Here is a 20,350-nt window from a genome sequence, read left to right as displayed (position 1 = left end):
TTAAAATGAATAGTTTCAAGGACTGACCTTCTTTGAGCAACCCATAAGCCTCACTACAGCATCTCTCAAGACCTCCTTAACTCTATCATTCCTGAGGCTGTAGATGAAAGGGTTCAACAGGGGTATCACCACCTCAGTGAGCAGAGAAGCTCCTTTTTCAGAAGCCAAGGATTGGTTGTGCTGCGGTTGGACATGCAGAAAAATGGAACTCCCGTAGGCAAGGGTTACTATGGTGAGGTGAGAGACGCAAGTGGAAAAGGCTTTTTTGCGCCCTTGGATGGAGGGGATCCTGAGGATAGTGGCTATGATGTGGGTGTAGGACACTATGGTCAACGTTAAGGAGCTCCGTGATACAATGGAGGAGAGAATGAAGTCTAGCATTTTGAGGTAGCTGGTGTCGACACAGGAAGCTTTTCGCAGAGGGTTGATAAGACCAAATAAATGGTCTAGTTCTTGGCTGCAGAAAGGTAGCCTGGTGTACACTATGGTTGGACCAAGCATGGATAGAGAAGCTACCATCCAACAGCTAAGGAGAAGCCTGGAGCACACCCTGCCATTCATAATGACTGTGTAGCATAAGGGCTTGAAGATGGCTACATATCTTTTGAAGGACATCACCTTCAGTAAGCACATAAGAACGGCTATACTGGGTCAGACCAAAGGTCCATCGAGCCCGGTATCCTGTCCGCCAATGTGGCCAATGCCAGGTGCCCCAGAGGGAGTGAACCTAAGAGGTATCAAATGATTTCTCTCCTGCCATCCATCTCCACCCTCTGACAAACACAGGCTAGGGACACCATTCCTTACCCATCCTGGCTAATAGTCATTAATGGACTTAACCTCCATGAATTTATCCCTTTTAAACCCTGTTATAGGCCTAGCCTTCACAACCTCCTCAGGCAAGGAGTTCCCCAGGTTGACTGTGCGCTGAGTGAAGAAGAACTTCCTTTTATTTGTTTTAAACCTGCTCCCCATTAATTTCATTTGGTGGCCCCTAGTTCTTATATTATGGGAACAAGTAAATAACTTTTCCTTATTCACTTTCTCACACCACTCATGATTTTATAGACCTCTATCATATCCCCCCTTAGTCTCCTCTTTTCCAAGCTGAAAAGTCCTAGCCTCTTCAGCTTGGAAAAGAGGAGACTAAGGGGGGGATATGATAGAGGTATATCTATAGTATACTATATCTATAGTAGGACAAACTCCACTGTGCACAGGAAGATGAAGAAGAAGGTTTGGGCCAGACAAGCAGTGATGGAGATGGTCTTCCTATCTGAAAGGAGGCTGACCAGCATTGTAGGGGAAATGACCGAGGTGAACAAGATGTCCAGGAAGGATAAGTTGCTGAGGAAGAAATACATGGCAGTGTGCAGGCGATGATGGAACCATATGACGGAAACGATGAGCATATTCCCCACGAGGGTGAGCAGGTAAAGCAGCAGCAGGACCACAAAGAGGAATATCTGCAGTTCTGAGGTGACTGGAAAAGCCAGCAGAATGAACGCTGACCCCACAGTTTGATTGAGAGGATTCATGTACAGTGTAGGTCCTGTGGGAGGATGGATATGAAAGGTGAGGGACCTAGAGAAAAACATTTCATGTAGTTGAAATAACATGTCTAGGGGGAAATTCATTTTATAAATAAAATTAAAATTAATGGGAACTGATTGTCTGGATCTGAAATGTGGCTTTGTAAGTCTCAGCTTTAAATCTCAAAAATGATTGAAGATCTAGGGAAAAAACCTTCACAAACGTATAGAATCATAGAAATATAGGCGGGGCAGGGACCTCAGTAGGTCAGCTAGTCCAGTCCCCTGCACTGCTGTGGGACTAAGTGCTACGCAGATCATCAATGACATCAGGTGCTTGTGTAACCTGTTCATAGAAACCTGCAAAGACAGAGATTCCACCGCCTTGTTAGGTCATTTGTTCTAGTGCTTAACTACCCTTAACATTGGGAAGTGTTTCCTCCTGTCCAACCGAAATCTCGTTTGCTGCAATTTCAGCTCATGACGTCTTTAATCCGTGGATGTCAACCACACACAAACACATTTTTAGTTACTCACATGCACACAAATAAATGAATGATTTACCAGATCCGCCTCTCAGCTAGGAATTGAGCTCTTGACTTTTTAATCACTGCCAGCTTTCTTAACTCTTAATTCTTTTGAAAATGGAATTTCCTCAAACTCCCACATCCTATGAAAAGGTTTTTTAAACAAAAAATTCAGTTCAGAAGTTTCATCCCACGTACAAACACTCAACAACAAGGCCAGGAAAGATGTGTGGGTGCTCAGAAGTAACTGAGCAGCGTATACATGAAAATCACCTGACTAACATTTGCAGGTTCAGGTTTCTCTTAAGTTTCTTTCTTAAATTCTCTTAAGTAGCAGGTTCTCTCTCTCTCTCTCTCAAATATGTATACATAGATGTATATATTACATGTATGTTTTCTTACTGAGGTGGTGAAGCGTATTATGTAACATTTTGAGAAAATGGACTTTACAAATAAACTGCTTCTTGAAATAGAACAGCAGAAAATACATAATCAAATGGAAAGTCTGATTCACCAGTGAGTTGCTCCATTTTCAGATTCATATGAATTTGATTTCAATGTAGACCTCCACAAATTTTGAATTTTATTACTTCATTGGCTGAGACAAAAAAGTCTTAGTTAAATAAAGTTTTGGGTGAACCAAAATTGTTTTTGTTATTCGGGGAGCAAGGAGAGTTTCTCCCACAAAAAAAGTAATCTTTTCAAGTTGAACAATTTCCTTGACCCCAAATGATTTTTCTTTGTCATCTTCTTTTGATTTCATTTTGTGACACTTTTTGGGTGCTTTTTACACGTTTTAATTTGCTAAAAACAAAGCTTGCTTAATTTCAAAAGGAAACATCATTTCAAATTAAAATGTCAAAACATCTTATTTTGGAAATATCAGAATGAACCATTTTGATTTTTTAATTTTTTTTGTCCCAAACGATTTCTGATATTTGACCCAAATTCACAAAAACTTGTCTGACATTTTTTGTGTGTGAATAAACTGTTATGCAAAAGATAAAAATAAATGCCAACCTCTGTTTTAATGTGCTCACACTAGTGGAAAGCTGGACCGATACATTAGTAAATCAGGCCAGCAAAGCACAATATGAAATTGTTCATGTTTGGATAGCTCATGACACATCTGATGTCAGGTCTGTAGATATTAGTGGGCAGACTCCCATTGGAATCACTAGATAGATCCCCTTTGTTTTCAAAAGCAGGCGACACCATCATAATATCTGAAAACCAATCGTAGCGGTTCAGATATACTCACACAGTGAATCCATGTAGAGATTACACCAGTTTTTCCTCTTTAAGAAGGTCTGAGAAATTCCATTTTCCAGATGATTTCATTCAAAATATCAGTGCGCTGAACTGGAGCCAACATTTGAATTCTCAATTTGAAGTTGACCGGAGGCGGACAAGGTACCTACCTTCAAACAAAGAACAATATGAAGTTTAGTTAGATCCTTACTTTGTATATTAAGTTGATTGATAACTGATGATGAGTAACAGTAGTACTTATTAGCTTCTGCAGAAAATACAAAACACTTTCTTCATGAGCATAGAAAGGCAGACAAGCCGGGTTGGAGACAGAGAGATAGAGCTGAGGATGTGAGATGTACAAACAGAAGAAGATAGATATATAGAGCTCTAGTCTGAACTTCCCTGTTCTACGTCGATACAGCCAGCATTTGTGGAATAGTAACATCTACCTTTTTAAATATTCTTTCTATGGACTCGAGTCAAGCACACAACTTAAATTTAGGAATTCTGATTCGCTACTTCCAGACCTCTTCCCCCACCCTTCTTTCTGTACCTTTCATGTTTCTTCTTGCATTATAAACATAACAATTTCTTCACTGCTTATTTCAAGGCTTTGCTTTCCCTTGGGACACAATTAATTAGCGTAAGAATATCACCTGGGATGAACTTGCAGCAACTATTTAGGCTGCAGAGTCTGGTCTCGGCTCTCTCAAGGAAAAACAGAGTAAACTGTCTTTGAAACAGGTAAAGTTTGCCCCAGCTGAAGATGCCTTTCTGCTCCATTGACACAAGCACTTGCTTCCCCACACAGAGCTCTTTTAATATCTCTCAGTCATGAACCATCACCACAGCCCCTTCCTATTCCAGCCCTGGACACCTTTCTCCAGCCTCCCCTCCGCTGTTACCCTTCAACCCCTCAGGCTCCATCTAGTCAAATCCCAGGCTCACAAACCAAACAGTTCTGTTGAATCCACAGGGATTCTCCACCATCCCCAATTCCTGATGCTCCTCAGTCCTGATCAGCAGCCCCCTTCTATTCAAATCCTGACGTCACACAAACCCAGCTCTGCTGATGCCCCTCATTACAGACCCACGACCACCCTTCCAGAGAGCTGAACAAGAGGTCCTTGTGGCCTGAAAGCTTGTCTCTCTCATCAACAGAAGTTGGTGGAATAAAAGATACGACCTCATCCACCTTTTCTCTCCCACAGCCTCACTCTCATTGCAGCCCTGGGCTCCCACATCACACACATCTCTACCGAAGTCTCTGTCTCCTGACCCACAGCCCTTTTGCTATCCCAGCCCAGTGCTTCCCCTTCCCCATAGAACTGCAGATGCCCCTCAATCAGCACCCACAGGCTGTCTGCTGTTCAGAGCACAGCAGAACCCATAAAAACAGAGGGGCCTCATTTCTTTCTTCACTTACAATAAAGATTTTGTGTTTGGGATGGAAGAGCCTTTCTGGGGTTTTGACTCTCTCTATGTCTCTCAAAATCAGAAGCAAAAGTTTTCCCATATGTAGCTATTTGTTCTGTCTGAAATAGGAAAAAATGCCCAACATCTCAGCATATCAAAGCCTTGTCATGGGACTTTTATCATCTCCACGCAGTTACCACAGGTACAGCTGGTGAGCGTGTAGGACCCAATGGAATGGAGACCAAGATACCTGGTTTCTCTTCTCAGTTCTGCCTGACTTGCTGTGTGACCTTGATAAGTCATTTACATGTCTCTGTCCCTCCATTTCCTACTCTGCATGGTTCCTATCACTATAGGGATGTGGGGGTCTGGGACTGACTGGACAAAGAGTCTGGGACTGGGAGCCAGTGGGGAATGGGGATAGTGTTCGGTGAGGAGGGAAAACACCTCTGATGAGAATCTGGGGTTCAGGGAGTAAACTGGGACTGGCTGGGCTAAGAGACTGGGGCAAGAAGCCAGGAAGTGGGGAGCCTGGACCATGGAGCCTGGTGGTGGTAGGTGACATCAGAGGAAGAGCCCAGGAGGGAGAAGATCTAGAAGTAATAGTAAGAGGAGTGCAGAGGTTGGGATTTGTAAGGGAGTCGAAGAGCAAACTGCACTACCTTAAAGCACCTGTTATTGAGTGACCAGAGAGATTGAAGTGTTCTCCTCCTGGTTTTTGAATGGTTTTGAATGTTATGATTCCTGATGTCAGATTTTTCTTTTGCGTAGAGACTGTCCGGTTTGGCCAATGTACATGGCAGAGGGGCACCGCTGGCATTGCTGGTCACTCAATAACAGACCTGAAAGTAGCAATTCTTCAACAAAAAAACTTCAGAAACAGACTCCAACATGAAGCTGCAGAACTGGAATTAATTTGCAAACTGGATACCGTCAGATTAGGCCTGGATAAAGACTGGAAGTGGTTGGGTCATTACAAAACCTAAACTTAATTTCCCCAATACTCATTTCCCCCTACTCTTACTCACACCTTCTTGTCAACTGTCTGTAATGGGCCACTCTCTTACCATTTCAAAAGTTATTTTTCCTCCCTTGGTATCCTGCTGTTAATTGACTTATCTCGTTAGACTGACCTCACACTTGGTAAAGCAACCTCCATCCTTTCATGTATTTATACCTGTTCCTGTATTTTTCACTTCATGCATCTGATGAAGTGGATTCTAGCTCACAAAAGCTTATTCCCAAATAAATGTGTTAGTCTCTAAGGTGCCACAAGGACTCCTCGTTGTTTTTGCGGATACACACTAACACGGCTACCGCTCTGAAACCTGACACTATAGAGAGTTACTGTTCTAAGGGGCTTTTGCAGTCTGGGATATTTATCTGTCCCGCATCACTGTAGTGTCTGAGCACCGCACAGCCGTTAATGCATTTAGCTTCTCAACACCCCTGGGAAGTAGGGCAATTCTACTATCCCCATTTTATAAATGGGGAAACTGCGGCACAGAGCCCCAGGGTCACAGAGTTGGGGGTTGAACAGGGAACACATTCCCCATCTCCCAAGCCCTAGGGTAGATCCCAAACCAAGACAGGATTCATCTGAATTCAAAGCTCAATCACAGTATCCACGTACATAGCTTGTTATTAAGCTATTTTTTCCCCCTTTGCAGCAGAGAGATATGAAAGGAGCATGTGTGAACCTTTACATATCCATTGACATTACTGTTGGCTGTAAATGAACACCAGAGGGAGGCAAAGGACTAGAAAAGAGGTTAGGGCTGCTCTATTTCACACCGATACAATTCACACCTGCTTTTGTTCTGCGGCAGAATTCACACTGAGGAAACCCCCTCACATTGACCACTTCCTCTCCTAGCCCTGCAGTCTTCCCACAGCAGACAGACCGCTCCTGAAGTCCACAGTTTTTTGACCATCCCACAAGCCTAGAGTTTGATAGTGAATCCCATTCGCCCCCTTACTTTCCGTGTTCACTGGATTCTTTTTACTCCTACACTGACAGTCCTTATTGGCTTGTATTTATAGTTCGGAGGGTGCTTGAAACTTAATTGAAGTGGTCTATGCAAATCCAGTAACAAGCCAGCCTATTAAAAGGCAAGCAAACAGGAATACTCACTGAGAAAACTGGTACCCAAATCATTCTCCACAAAGGAGTATCTGAGCTGTTAAAGGAGTATATCCCAAATCTGCAATATAATTCCAATTATTCTCTGGTTTTCCCTTTCAGAAATCTTTTCAGGTCAGCATTTTTCTTCCTTTTTTTTTAAGTTTAGTTTATGCAAAACCAGGACATTCTGGCAAGGACTTTCAGACGCTGGTGCCAAGAATTAAGATTTTGACTTAATTTGGAAGCAAAATTGCCATTAAAATTAATTAGAGGTGCTTGATCAATTATCACCATATGGAGCTTTGAAAAATCACACCCTAGGGCTGATATTTTTCCAAAGGAGCCTAGGGGACTTATGCACCCAAATCCCACTGAAAGTCAGTGAGAGTTAGGTGCCTAAATGCCTTACAGCACTTTGAACATCCAGATGCCAAATCTTCATTTAGACGTATAATTGACTCCACCAGCTTCTGTGGATTTACACAAGAATCGTTTTGTGCTCAAGCAATTCTGAAGACATTTGTTTATTTAGATGCCCAATGTGAATTTAGGGGCAGATTTTAAAATCTATTTAGGCATCTAAATGTGCAGATAGACACCTTTGAAAAATCACACTAGGCCCTGAACCCCTGGCCCTCACTTATTTCAATGGGAGTTAGACACCTTGGTGGAAACCCCACTAGGTCTCTAACTGCATCTTTAGTCCCATAAAGACCTTTAAATATCGGGCTCTTAAGGAGGCTAGAGTAAAAAGTTTGAAAAGTGCTGAAGTGAGTTAGATGCACAAGTCTCAATGAAAGCCAATGGGATTTAGGCTTCTGAGTCTTTTAAGTGCTGTTGGAAATTAACTTTAGGGCCAAAGTTGGGATTTCCAGAGACCCCCAAGGGAGTTAGATGCCAAAATCCTATTGAATTTCGATGGGATATGGGCACCCAACTCTGGAAGTTTGACATGCCCAGCCCCCAGAAATGAATAACTTGGCTACTTTTTAAAAATAATATTAACTACCATAATTCTGTCTTTACAGGGGTCAAGGCAGATGTACAACTAGCAGAGTCTGGAGGGGGTGTGAAGAAGCCGGGAGATTCTCTCCGCCTCACCTGTCAAGCCTCTGGGTTCATCTTCAGCAGCTACTGGATGAATTGGGTCCACCAGGCTCCTGCGAAGGGACTGGAGTGGGTGTCCACAGTTACCAATGATGGCAGCCAAGCCTACCACTCCCCGGCTATTCTTAGGAGGTTCACCATCTCCAGGGACAATTCCAACAGCCTGGTGTTCTTTCAGATGGGCAGCCTGAAACCTGAAGACACTGCCGTGTATTACTGTTCCAGACACACAGTGAGGAAAAACAGGTTATTGTCCTTGCAAGAGCACATCAAGCATGTGTTTGGCAAATGGAAGGGAGGTGGAGCAGAAATACTGAAGAAGCTGAGAGTTTTTTGATAGGATTGTGGCAGGAAAAAGAAGTCACTGAGCAGAGAACAAATCCTATTTTCACTGGAAAGGGAAATATAAATTCAACTTATTTTTAAATGTCACAGAGGTAGATGCCTTTTTCTAAAAAAAATCTCTGACCAGGTGAAGTGCCCATATGATGGCAGCAGAGGGCTGAGAAGGAAAAATGTGATGGCTATTCCACATCTGGCAGCAGTGGGACAGGAATTATCGAGGAAGAAAAGATAGAAATATTTGTGGGAAACATTTGGAGAGCCCCTGGGGGATTGGGAGCTATAGGAAGGCTGTGAAAGATGCCAGGAGGGCTATGTCAATTCTCACAGTGGTGCCTTGCCTCTTCGCTTTCTGGAAGGGAGGAGAAGTCAGCAGTCCTTGACTTAGTCCAGAAATAAAGCCCTGGAAACTTGAGCTTTAATTTCCAGAGGAGCCTAAGGGTGGGAGATGCCTAACTTTGCATACTGAGTGTCTAAATCCCTTCCAGCACTTTGAAAATGCCACCTTCTGAAGCCAGCCTGGACAGTTGAAAACTGAATTCTGAGATTTCTAGATTTCAAAGCCAGAAGGGACCATTAAAATAATCTAGTCTGATTTTCTGCATAGCATAAGAACATAAGAACAGCCATCCTGGGACAGACCAAAGGTCCACCTAGCCCAGTATCCTGTCATCCAACGGAGGCCAATGCCAGGTGCCCTAGAGGGAATGAACAGAACAGGGAATCATCAAATGATCCATCCCCTGTCGCCCATTCCCAGCTTCTGGCAAACAGAGGACAGGGACACCATTCCTGTTCATCCAGGCTAATAGCCATTGATGGACCTGTCCTCCATAAACTTACATCTAGTTCTTTTTTGAACCCTATTCTAGTCTTGGCCTTCACAGCATCCTCTGGCAGAGCTCCACAGGTTGACTGTGCGGCTGTGTGAAGAAATATTGCCTTTTGTTAGTTTTAAACCTGCTGCTTATTAATTTAATTGGGTGACCCCTAGTTCTTGTGTTATGAGAAGGAGTAAATAACACTTCCTTATTTACTTTCTCCACAGCAGTCATGATTTTAGAGACCTTTATCAAATCCCCCCTTAGTCATCTCTTTTCCAAGCTGAAAAGTCAGCACAGGCCAGAGAACCTCACCCAGTGATTCCCATGGCAAACCCGTAACTTGTGGTTGAGTTAGAGCATAGGATGAACCGAGAGACAGCAGAATTTCATGGGGATGGGGCTGACTGAGTTATTTTGTAGTCATCCTAATGCAAATGTGAGTTCCTTTTTCTCTATTAAAGACTGTCTGGAACAATTTCTTTCTGAAGAAGGCTACCCATTTCTATTGCCTTCTCCCTCTGCCAAATATTTTGCTGTTGTTCATATACACCACCATGTGTACCTTCATTTGTCTCTCCATACTGCTGAGCTGCTCTGTGGGTAGGTAGAGTTGTCTGGAACCTAGAGAAAAGTCTTTTCCTGGCAAATCATTTGAATGATATAAATGATTTATGAACTACAACACCCAAGTGGTGACAGCACCTTGAGCTCCACTAGGGTCTTCAAAGGTATGTCTACACAGCATTTTGGATTGACAAACAGTCTGTGGGGGAATGGGCTTCAAAGACTCAGCTCCAGCCCAAGCTGCACCTACAAAGTGCTGTTTATATAGCTATTTTTACAGCACGAGTGTGAACCTGGCTAGTCCTAGTCTGTAGAACTGGGTTGGAAAGCTCATTCCAAGATGCTGTGTAGATCGACCCTTACTGGATTTTCTTTAAGGAAACTTTTTTTCTGGCTTTTTTCTAGCCACATATTCACATGAACAAGTTATCCATCCATCAATCCATCCTTCTGCAGTCTCTCTCTGAAATCTTCTAAAATATCTATCTTGCTAATATCATTGCTTCTGCAGTTATCTGACTACCTACAAAACATATCTTTATATCTTTAGTTGTCCAGAGCCAAGTGTCCCTGATTCAACCAATTGCAGAAGTTAAAAGGCTGGGAGAGTCCCTGAAGCTGTCTTGCAAGTTTTCTGGCTTCAATTTCACCAAATATTGATGCAATGAGTCCGGCAAGCCCGTGAGATTGGACTGACCTGGATCGGAGAGGTCAGCACAAATGGGGTATCAACAAACGTGCCGCAGTCTCTTCGGCCGCGGTTCAGTATCACGAGGGATAACACCCACAACATGGTTCACTTGGAAATGAGGAACTTGTAGGCGGATGACAGTGCAACGTATCACTGTGCTGCCCACTGTATCGCAGGCTAGTACAATAACCCAGAGGCGAATGTCACTCAATCCACAGCAGCATCCTCAGCATTAGAAGCAGGAGCTTCTATTATTCAGCTGTAAGCCCAGCCCAAGGAACACTGAGTCAATGGGAGTCTCTCTATTGACTTCATTGGTCCTCGACTCAGATCCATTATGTTCATTGATTTTTCACGCCAGAAGGAACCATTAGTTCATCCAGTCTGATCTCCATAACCCGGGCCAAAGAATTTCATCCAGTTGCCTCTGGATTGAGCCCAGTAATTTGTGTTTGACTAAAGTATCTTCCAGAAAAGCATCCTCTCTTGATCTGAAGACCGTGAGAGATGGAGAGTCTGCCATTTGCTTGTTGCAAAAGTTAAACATCCTTCCTGTCAAAAATTTGGATTTCTACTTGGAATGTCTGGCTTTAAATTCCAGTCATTGGTTCTTATGTCTTTATCCAGAACATTAAAAGATCTCTTTAGTTCCTGATATTTTCTCCCCATGAATGTACTTAGCCTGAAGCATCAGCAGTCTCTTACCGTTCATAAAATTGATCCAGTGAATAGGGTTCGGGAATATGAGTTGTCTTGGCAGAGTTCAATTTTTATTTTGCTCTGATTTCAGATATTAATACTTATTTTTAAGATTTCTTTTTATTTTTATCTAAATGTTCACAGTTGGGGGATTGGACACATAAAATACTGGTAGATACTGAGATTCAAAAAGTTAAAGTGTTAAACACAAATGGTCAACATCATGTCAAAATATACGGTGTAAATATTCTGAAATCAAACTAAGTTCACAAGCAGCATTTTCTTTGCCTATCTGTAAATTTCAGCTATTATCAATGGAAATTTTTTTGGTCTGTGTGTGTACAGTGAAATCAACATTTACTGATAAAAGTCTAATACTTCCAAATGTGACTAGGAGACAGGAGAATTGGCGTCTATTCTTGTTTCTGCCGTGAATGGGCTGTGTGATCTTGGGAAACTCACCGGAACACATGACAGGAAGGGACCTCCTGGGTCATTTAGTCCAGTTCCTTCTCTCCCAAACAACCCCAGCACATAACCCAGCTCATAAATTCACCAAGCTCCATCTTAAAACTACTTAGTTATTTTGGTCCCACTATTTCTAGTGGGAGGCTGGTCTAGACCCTCACCCCTTCAAAGGTTAGAATCTTTATTTCCTGCCGAAATGTGTTCGTGGTCAGTTTGTCTCCATTTGTTCTTTGTGCCAACATTATCCTTTAGCCTTAATAGTTCTTCTCCCTCCTTGGTGTTGACCCCCACGATGTAGTTGTAAGCCACTGAACTTCTGTTTTCCCTCCCATCCCTTGTTGTATTCGTAAGCCACTGAACTTCTGTTTTCCCTCCCATCCCTTGTCTATTTACATCATAAACTCTTTGGGATAGGGAATATATATGTATTGGTGCCTAGATACAGGGGGTCCTACTTTCTATTCGGCCCCTATGTGCTACCACAATTCAAATTAATTTTGTGGGACAAAGCCACACATTCTGTCTATGTGAATTATGCTAACATTTCCTCAGTGAAATCTACTATACCTTTTACTATGGACGTTAGTTATTCACCAGGAATATGCAGTACCTACATGGGGTCAGCCTCGGATGTTTCAGAGGACGGCATAAGAACCACTCAGCAGGCATATGTGGTATAATCTGTCACTAAGTAGATCTCATCCTGGTGTCTAATAATTAGAGATTGGCTTAAACTCTGAAGCAAGAGGCTTAATAGCCCTTCCAGATTTTCAGTTGCCATCAAGTGTGATAATTCTGGACACTTTTCTGCTTTAAGAGTTCAAGGTTGCAGTTTATGCACTGGTCTGAGAGCCGGGGGGATACAGGTTCATTTACCAAGCTCGAGTCTGACAGATACCGTGTGTGCTCTTAGACGAACCTCTGTGCCTCAGCTGCACCCATCTGCCAAAGCAGGAGAGTTGGTTATATTTGCAGCACTGCCCCAAAGATCTCTTAGTGCAGGACAAAAGTGAAACAATACAGTCCCTGCCCAGAAAATGTTGCTGCGTTATGTCTAATCTAGTGCTTTCCAGAGTGCCTCAGACAAACTCCACCCAGTCACGCTTTGTGACTTTTAAGGTTACAGCATTACCCATATGCAAATGAGGTAGGGCCATTTCCTCTTTAAAGCCTCAGTGGGAACTGTCACCAGCAAAAGGAATTTGCTTCCTTGTCTCCTCAGACGCTCTTTTATCCAAGCAACCATGACCCCGTTGCTAAGCTTCCTCTTCTTAGCAGCAGTGTTATCAGGTAAGAATGAGCAAAGGCATCTTACGTCGTTTAGAGTCAGACTTTCAAAGCTGCCTAAAGGATTGGAACACTCCATTCCCATTAAAATTAGTGGGAATTGGCATTCAAATCCCCTCGGAGACATAAAAATAGTACTAGCAAAAGTAATAGTAGTGGAATTAGTATTAACTTTGACCTTACAGTTGGTATTAGAACAGTAAGATTTCAAAGACCCCGATGAGACTGGGTCTCTTGTGCTAGGCCCTGTACAAAGCGAGACATAATCACTGTTCCTGAAGTGCCTAGCTTTAGATTTTCAAAGCTACCTAGGGGGGTTGGCCCCACAGTTCCCATTTATCTGAATGGGAATTGGACAGCCGTATGTGCTGGTTGGCATTGAAAATCTCACCTTGAATAGACAAAGCAGACTAAGGGTGGGTGTCTGGCAGGGTGGGGAGAAATGTAGGGCAGCTAAAGGACTCAATAATTCTTTGCTCTTTATCAGCAGGTGTCAGGTCCGAAATCCAGTTTGTCCAGTCTGGGGCAGAAATCAAAAAGCCTGGAGAGTCTATGAAGCTGACCTGTAAAGCGTCCGGCTACACATTTAATGAGTACCGAATGAACTGGATCCGACAGGCTCCCGGGAAAGGACTGGAGTGGGTAGCATCCATCAGGACAGATACTTTTGAGACCTTCTATCCCCAAAATCTGAAAGGGCGAGTCACCATCAGCGTGGATGTTCCCCTCAGCACAGCGTATTTGCAAATGAACAGCCTAAAATCTGAAGACAGTGCTGTGTATTACTGTGCAAGGGGCACAGTGAGAAGAGACACATCCCTGGCCACTCATCAACCCTGCCTGAAATGGCTCACTGTTGCTGACAGTGGTATCAGAAATGCAATGCCCCCCAAGTGCCCTAATGTCACAGCGAATCTGAAGCCCTGATCCTGGAAACACTTACACACATGCTTGCCTTTACTCACATGAGTAGTTGCATGGGCTGGGCTTCTCAGGGGGAATTAAGGGAGTTAGGCACCCAAATCCTACTGAACTTCAAAGGTAGTTAGGTGCCTAGTTCCCTTGGGTTCCTTTGCAGTTCCTAGCTCCTGAGTTCAATGCAACTATTCACCTGCACAAAGGAAAGTGTTGATGACTAAGGGCTATATTCACAAAACCCCCATTCAACGGCTGCCCAATCCTGTAGGCACCTAAGCTTACCCAATGCCTGAATTCTCACTGTGAAGTTCACTCGGCCCCAGTGTCCAGCTGGCATTTTGAAAGGAGGCTAAGAGTACTGAGCACATAAATACCATTCATTTCAGTGTCTAACATCCTTAAGCTCCTTGAAAAGAGAAAAGAAGTACTTGTGGCACCTTAGAGACTAACCTGTCATTAAGCTCCTTGGTGACCCCAGCGTTGTGATCTCCCCGTCCACCTACACAAAAACGAACGCACAGACACAGAGCCAAGGAGGTGTTGGGAAGTCGTTTCCCCTTGTGTGCAGAGTATTCTAAAACGGGCTGCAAGAGGATGTCATGCAGTTTCCTCTGAGGCAGCTGGTGCTGGAGCAAATAGACTGAACGAGAGGGACCGTTGGGTTCTCCCATTTCTTGGGACGTTTCTCCTGAATTCTGTAACCCCTTTTACCCCCATCTAGTCCATCCTCAGTGCGCCTCAGAACTAGTTCATCTGTTCTTTACCATACAGGGCATTTGTAATTCTTACACTTTCCAGCCAGAAGTGCAAAGATCTAAAATAAAGTTCAAATAAGGCAAGGAGCTCTAACATGACATGTTGGATTTAAATCAAGGTAGAGTAGAGGTTCTCTTTTCCCTCCACCAAGCACAATGAACCTAAGGGAGTTAGGTGCCCAAATCCCATTGTAAGGCAATGGGAGTTGAGGGTCTAAAGCCCTTTACTCCCTTAGATCTCAAGAGTTGCTTTCTGTGCCAAAAGTGACCAAGCACCATGCAGAAGAACAGATGAGACGAGACAGAAGAGCAATGGGATCATGTAACAGAAATAATCGGGCTGACAAGCCACACTGATGCATCAAGCCAGCCCTAGATCTTCCGCCTGCAGGACTTTTAAGTCCACTGCGCTGTCCACATGCAAATGAAGTAGGCGAATCGCCTGTTTAAAACCTCAGAGAAAAAACTCACCTGCAAAGGCAATTTGCTCTCTCTGGGTCCACAGAAGCTGGTGTTTGAGAACAGCAACCATGGCCCCTCTGCTCTGCTTTCTCTTCCTGCTAGCAACTTTAACAGGTGAGCATGTCCAAAAAGATCTATGAATTTCTCATAAGCAGTATTAAGGTAGCTTGTAGTGACCCAGACTGACATCAAAGCCCCATTCATTGGGCTCTGTGCAGACAGACAGAAACTGTTCTTGCCCTAAAAAGATTAAAATCTAAACAGACCAGGTAGATAAAGGGTGGGAGAAAGAAAGGGTTACTATCAATATTTTACAGAGGGGTTGTTGAATTACAAGGGGAAAGGTGGAGAAGTCAAAGACATTAGTAAGCATTCTTCCTGTTTATCCACAGGTGTCGGGTCCCAAATCCAGTTGGTTCAGCCTGGGGCAGAAATTAAAAAGCCTGGAGAGTCTGTGAAGCTCACCTGCAAAGCGTCCGGTTACACATTTACTGACTACTCCATGAGCTATGTCCGACAGGCTCCGGGGAAAGGCCTGGAGTGAGTAGCAACGATTAGGACTGATAATTTCAACACTTTCTACCCGGAGACTCAAAGGGCGAACCACCATCAGCACGCACAGCTCCATCAGCACAACGTATCTCCTGATGAACAGCTTGAAATCTGAAGACACCACCGCGTACTACTGTGCAAAACACACAGTGAGAAAAAACACATTCACGGCCATTCATAAACCCCCGCCCCCGAGAGAGGAAGTCATCGCTGACTATGGCATCAAATATGCAGAGCCCCTAAAATGTCCTATTGTGACACAGCAATACTCAGGCCCCAGTCCTGGAAGCACTTACACCCATGCTGACCTTTACCCACGTGTGTAACCATATTGGCTGGTATTCTTAATGGGGCTTGAAAAGCCTAGTGTAAGAGTCATGTCCTCAGAGAAGTATACACAAGGCACAGTTCCTGAAATATCCTATTCCCAGGGACAATTTTAAAGAAAGACTCATGTAGTTCCCTGAAAGGCTACCCCCTGGTAAACAGGGGAATCTCTGGTTGGAATCGGAGGTTATATTACCTCTGTAGTTGGCACTGGTGTGATGGCTGCTGGACTCCTTTGTCTACTTCCAGTGGCTACAGGTCAAAACGGATGTTGATAAATTGGAAACGGTTCAGAGAAGTACCACCACAATGATTAAAGGATTAGACAAACCTGCCTTATAGTGAGAAGCTCCAAGAGCTCAATCTGCTTTATCTAAAACAAAGAGAAGATTAAGGGGTGACTTGCTTGCATTCCAAGTACCTAGATGTGGAAGAGAAATTTGATAACAGGCTCTTCAGTATAGCAGACAAAGATATAAAGGATCCAATGCTGGAAGCTGAAGCTAGACAATGTCCAGCTGGAAATAAGGTGATTTTTTTAAAAAGACATTGAGGTGAATTAACCATTGGAACAACTTGACAAGAGTCATGGTGGATTCTCCATCACTAGCAATTATCGCCTCTATGATTCTATGGCTTTGAGAAAATAAACAAATGGAAAATCCGTCAAGGGAGATTTAGATTAGACACCAGGGGGAAAAAACGTTCTAAGGATAAGCATATCTCACTATCAGCATTGGAACCAGTTACCTAGAGAGGCTGTGAAATCCCCACCACTGGAGGTTTTTAAGAACAGATGAGGAAAGGTTCCACCAGGGGTGGTCTAGGTATATCTAATCCTGCCTCTGTGCAGGGGCGTTGGCTAGATGATCTCTTGAAGTCCCTCTTCCAGCCCTACCTTTCTAGGATTCTCTGAATTTCTTGTACTCTGTGACTGAAGCAGAAGGCAGTCAGAGGATTTCACTTTCTTTAGGTTTCAGAGTAACAGCCATATTAGTCTGTATTCGCAAAAAGAAAAGGAGTCCTTGTGGCACCTTAGAGACTAACCAATTTATTTGAGCATAAGCTTTCGTGAGCTACAGCTCACTTCATCGGATGCATACCGTGGAAAGAGTGAGCTGTAGCTCACGAAAGCTAATGCTCAAATAAATTGGTTAGTCTCTAAGGTGCCACAAGTCCTCCTTTTCTTTTCACTTTCTTTAGTGACTTTCTCCAGCGCAGCATCCCATTAGGGTATCTGTAATGAAGTGAATCACTGTGGGATCCCATATCTCTAGCACGAGGATACACACTGTCATCTTCAGGTTTCAGGCTGCTGATGTGCAAATGCACCAGGTTACCTGAGGCGTCTCTGGAGATGGTGAATTGCCCTTTCCCTGAGTCCAGGTCATATGGGGTACCTGCACTGTCTACACTGGAGACCCACTCCAGTCCCTTCCCAGGAACATGACGGATCCAATCCAGCCACTTGCTACTGATGAAGAAGCTGGAGGCTTTGCAGGAGAGGTGGAGAGAGTCTCCGGGCTTTTTCACACCCCCTCCAGACTCCACCAGCTGGACCTCTGACAGAGCTCCTGCAGGAGGGAAGTATCATGAATCACATCTGGAATTTTCAAAGGGTAAAGTCAAGGGGAATTAGATACCCCATTACCTAAGTTCCCTTCAAAAACGTCAATCAACATTCCAGTAGACCCTGCTCCAAACCCCACTCAGACCAAGGGAAGTCCTCCCCTTGCCTTTAGTGACCTTTGCACCAGGCCCATAGAGCACAATATTCCCCAATATCTCCAGAAAATATCAGAAACCATAATTCCTTTACAGGCCACTAGACTGAAGAGACAATTCAGCCAAAATATGCTTCTGATGCTGGATAAAGTGCTCATGGTGTCTCAGCATTAGCTGCCCAGACCCCTCCTTGTGTCCTAGCCATGCAGGTGCAGACCTATTAAATGACTTAGGCACGGCATTAAGGATATGCATTTGCATATCTTTTTTCTCTTTTTTTAATAAGCCATGTTTGAGCTCTAGCCCTCAAGCTATCTTAGGTTTTTATACTGTCCCCATTACTGTAGTGTTTGAGAATCGCAACCATTGAAGTATTTAGGGTAACAAGAAAACATTTTACAAATACATTAGAAGCAAGAGGAAGATGAAGGACAGGAAAGGACCACTGCTCAACGAGGAGGGAAACACAGTCACAAGAAAATGCAGGAATTGCCCAAATATTAAATGCCATTTTTGTTTAGGTTTTCACCAAAAAGGTTATCAGTTATCAGAGGACTAACAGTGAACATCAGTGCAAATGGGGTAGGATCTGAGGCTAAAATAGGGATACAACAAGTTAAGAATTACTTAGACGAGTTACAGAGTAACAGCCGTGTTAGTCTGTATTCGCAAAAAGAAAAGGAGTACTTGTGGCACCTTAGAGACTAACCAATTTATTTGAGCATGAGCTTTCGTGAGCTACAGCTCACTTCATCAGATGCATACCGTGGAAACTGCAGCAGACTTTATATATACACAGAGAATATGAAACAATACCTCCTCCCACCCCACTGTCCTGCTGGTAATAGCTTATCTAAAGTAATCGTCAGATTAGGCCATTTCCAGCACAAATCCAGGTTTTCTCACCCTCCACCCCCCCACACAAATTCACTCTCCTGCTGGTGATAGCCCATCCAAAGTGACAACTCTTTACACAATGTGCATGATAATGAAGTTAGGCCATTTCCTGCACAAATCCAGGTTCTCTCACCCCCCTCCAAAAACCCACCCCCATACACACACAGACTCACTCTCCTGCTGGTAATAGCTCGTCCAAACTGACCACTCTCCAAGTTTAAATCCAAGTTAAACCAGAACATCTGCGGGGGGGGGGGGGGTAGGAAAAAACAAGAGGAAATAGGCTACCTTGCATAATGACTTAGCCACTCCCGGTCTCTATTTAAGCCTAAATTAATAGTATCCAATTTGCAAATGAATTCCAATTAGAAGTTAGAAGTTAGAAGTCCTCAAGTCAGCAGGGCCAGATGAAATACACCAGAGAATACTTAAGGGACTGGCCAAAGAGATCTTAGCAATTAAAGAATATTTTTGAGAACTCTCGGAGGACAGGAGAGATCCCAGAGGACTGGAAGAGGGCAAGTGGTACCTATCAATAAAAAGCAGATAAGGGCAACCCAGGAATTATAAACCACTCAACTTAACTTCTGTACCCGGAAAGAATGGAGCAAATAATCAATTTGCAAGTACCTGGAAGATGAGGTGACAACTAACAGTCAACATGGATTTGTAAAGAACAAATCATGTCAAACCTGTTACCCGGGGTTCTTTCAACCCAAAACTCTTGGTAACTTTTACTCTGTGTGAGGTGCTGTCAGTAAATAAAAACTTTTCCCCCTTATTTATACCTTAGTAATAGAATGACATGTCCCTTAAAGCAAACTTGTTAAGTAAGCAGTTTCAATGGTCAAGCGAGAGGTTCCTTCTGATTATCAATTAACCAGGTGTGGGTTTTTCCAGAGTTTGCAGCCTTGAGGCCCCAGTAGACATTCCTGGGGCACATTCTGTTCTTCTAAGTTGCATGTATCAGCAACTTCAACACAATTCTTATCAGGAAGGACACAGGGTCAAGCTGCCCTCTCTGTGGCACCCAAAACTCCCCTCCATCACTCCCGCTCCTGCCTTAGTCAAACTGAGAGTGCTGAATGGCCAATTTACAGCCTGCTGACTTGGCTGCTTCTGGCAATAAGCCATAGTGGTTTCAGGCACTTTACTGGTTTGCCAAAGTCTCCCCATACAAAACACACCTCATATCCTCCTTTGACCGGGTAAGAAGACGAGGGTTGGGGGCGGGGACAAGAACAGTAGACATGGTATATCTCAACTTTAGTCAGACATTTCATACGGTCTCAGATCGCCTTCTCATCAGCAAACCAGGGAAAAAAACACTGATGATCCTATTATAAGGTAGGTGCACAACGACTTAGAAAATGTACTCAGAGAGTAGTTATGAATGATTCACAGTCAAGCTGGGAGGGAATATTGAGTGGGGTCCCACAGGTATCTATTGGTATTTCCTGGTACCCAGCAGTGTTCATCAAGGACCTTCCCTCTCCGAGGAGGAACAACACTCTTCTGTTTTCTGCCCACGTTAACATTTCCAATCTGCCCCGCAGGGCCCAGTCAATGGTTTTGTCTCTCTGCTCAAGCCAGTACTCGACTCAGCACAGCATTCTTCTCGGGGTGCCCATGGCAATTTACCCTCCTGGTTCCTTCTACTGGCAACAGTAGCTCCTTCAGCTCACTAATGATGTTCATCCCTAGAATCCCTGGGACTCCTTCTCCCACATGGCTCCCTTCAGAGGCTTCGTCTTTCAGGATGAAGATGCATTTCCCTGGCAGAGTCTGACCCATGTAGTCTATGTCTGCTTCGAGGCATCCCACCACTGGGACTGCCAGTCCATTAACTACTGTTAGACATAGAAACTGTGTGCTGTG

At 43.8% G+C, this 20,350-nt stretch overlaps 1 protein-coding gene across 1 annotated transcript; it reads right to left on the bottom strand.

Moving 5' to 3' along the window:
• Nucleotides 1–15: 15 nt before the first annotated feature.
• LOC144273282 (olfactory receptor 6M1-like) lies at nt 16–20,266 on the bottom strand. The gene is made up of 4 exons (XM_077831763.1): nt 20,069–20,266; nt 15,437–15,653; nt 1,201–1,552; nt 16–628 (listed from the first exon to the last, which is right to left on the bottom strand). The coding sequence occupies exons 1-4, from the start codon at nt 20,264–20,266 to the stop codon at nt 16–18; spliced, it is 1,380 nt and encodes a 459-aa protein (XP_077687889.1).
• Nucleotides 20,267–20,350: the final 84 nt, after the last annotated feature.

The sequence above is a fragment of the Eretmochelys imbricata genome, chromosome 13, assembly GCF_965152235.1.
Source record: "Eretmochelys imbricata isolate rEreImb1 chromosome 13, rEreImb1.hap1, whole genome shotgun sequence".
In the NCBI taxonomy this organism is placed as follows: Eukaryota; Metazoa; Chordata; order Testudines; family Cheloniidae; genus Eretmochelys; species Eretmochelys imbricata.
This window is presented reverse-complemented; position numbering and strand designations above follow the sequence as displayed.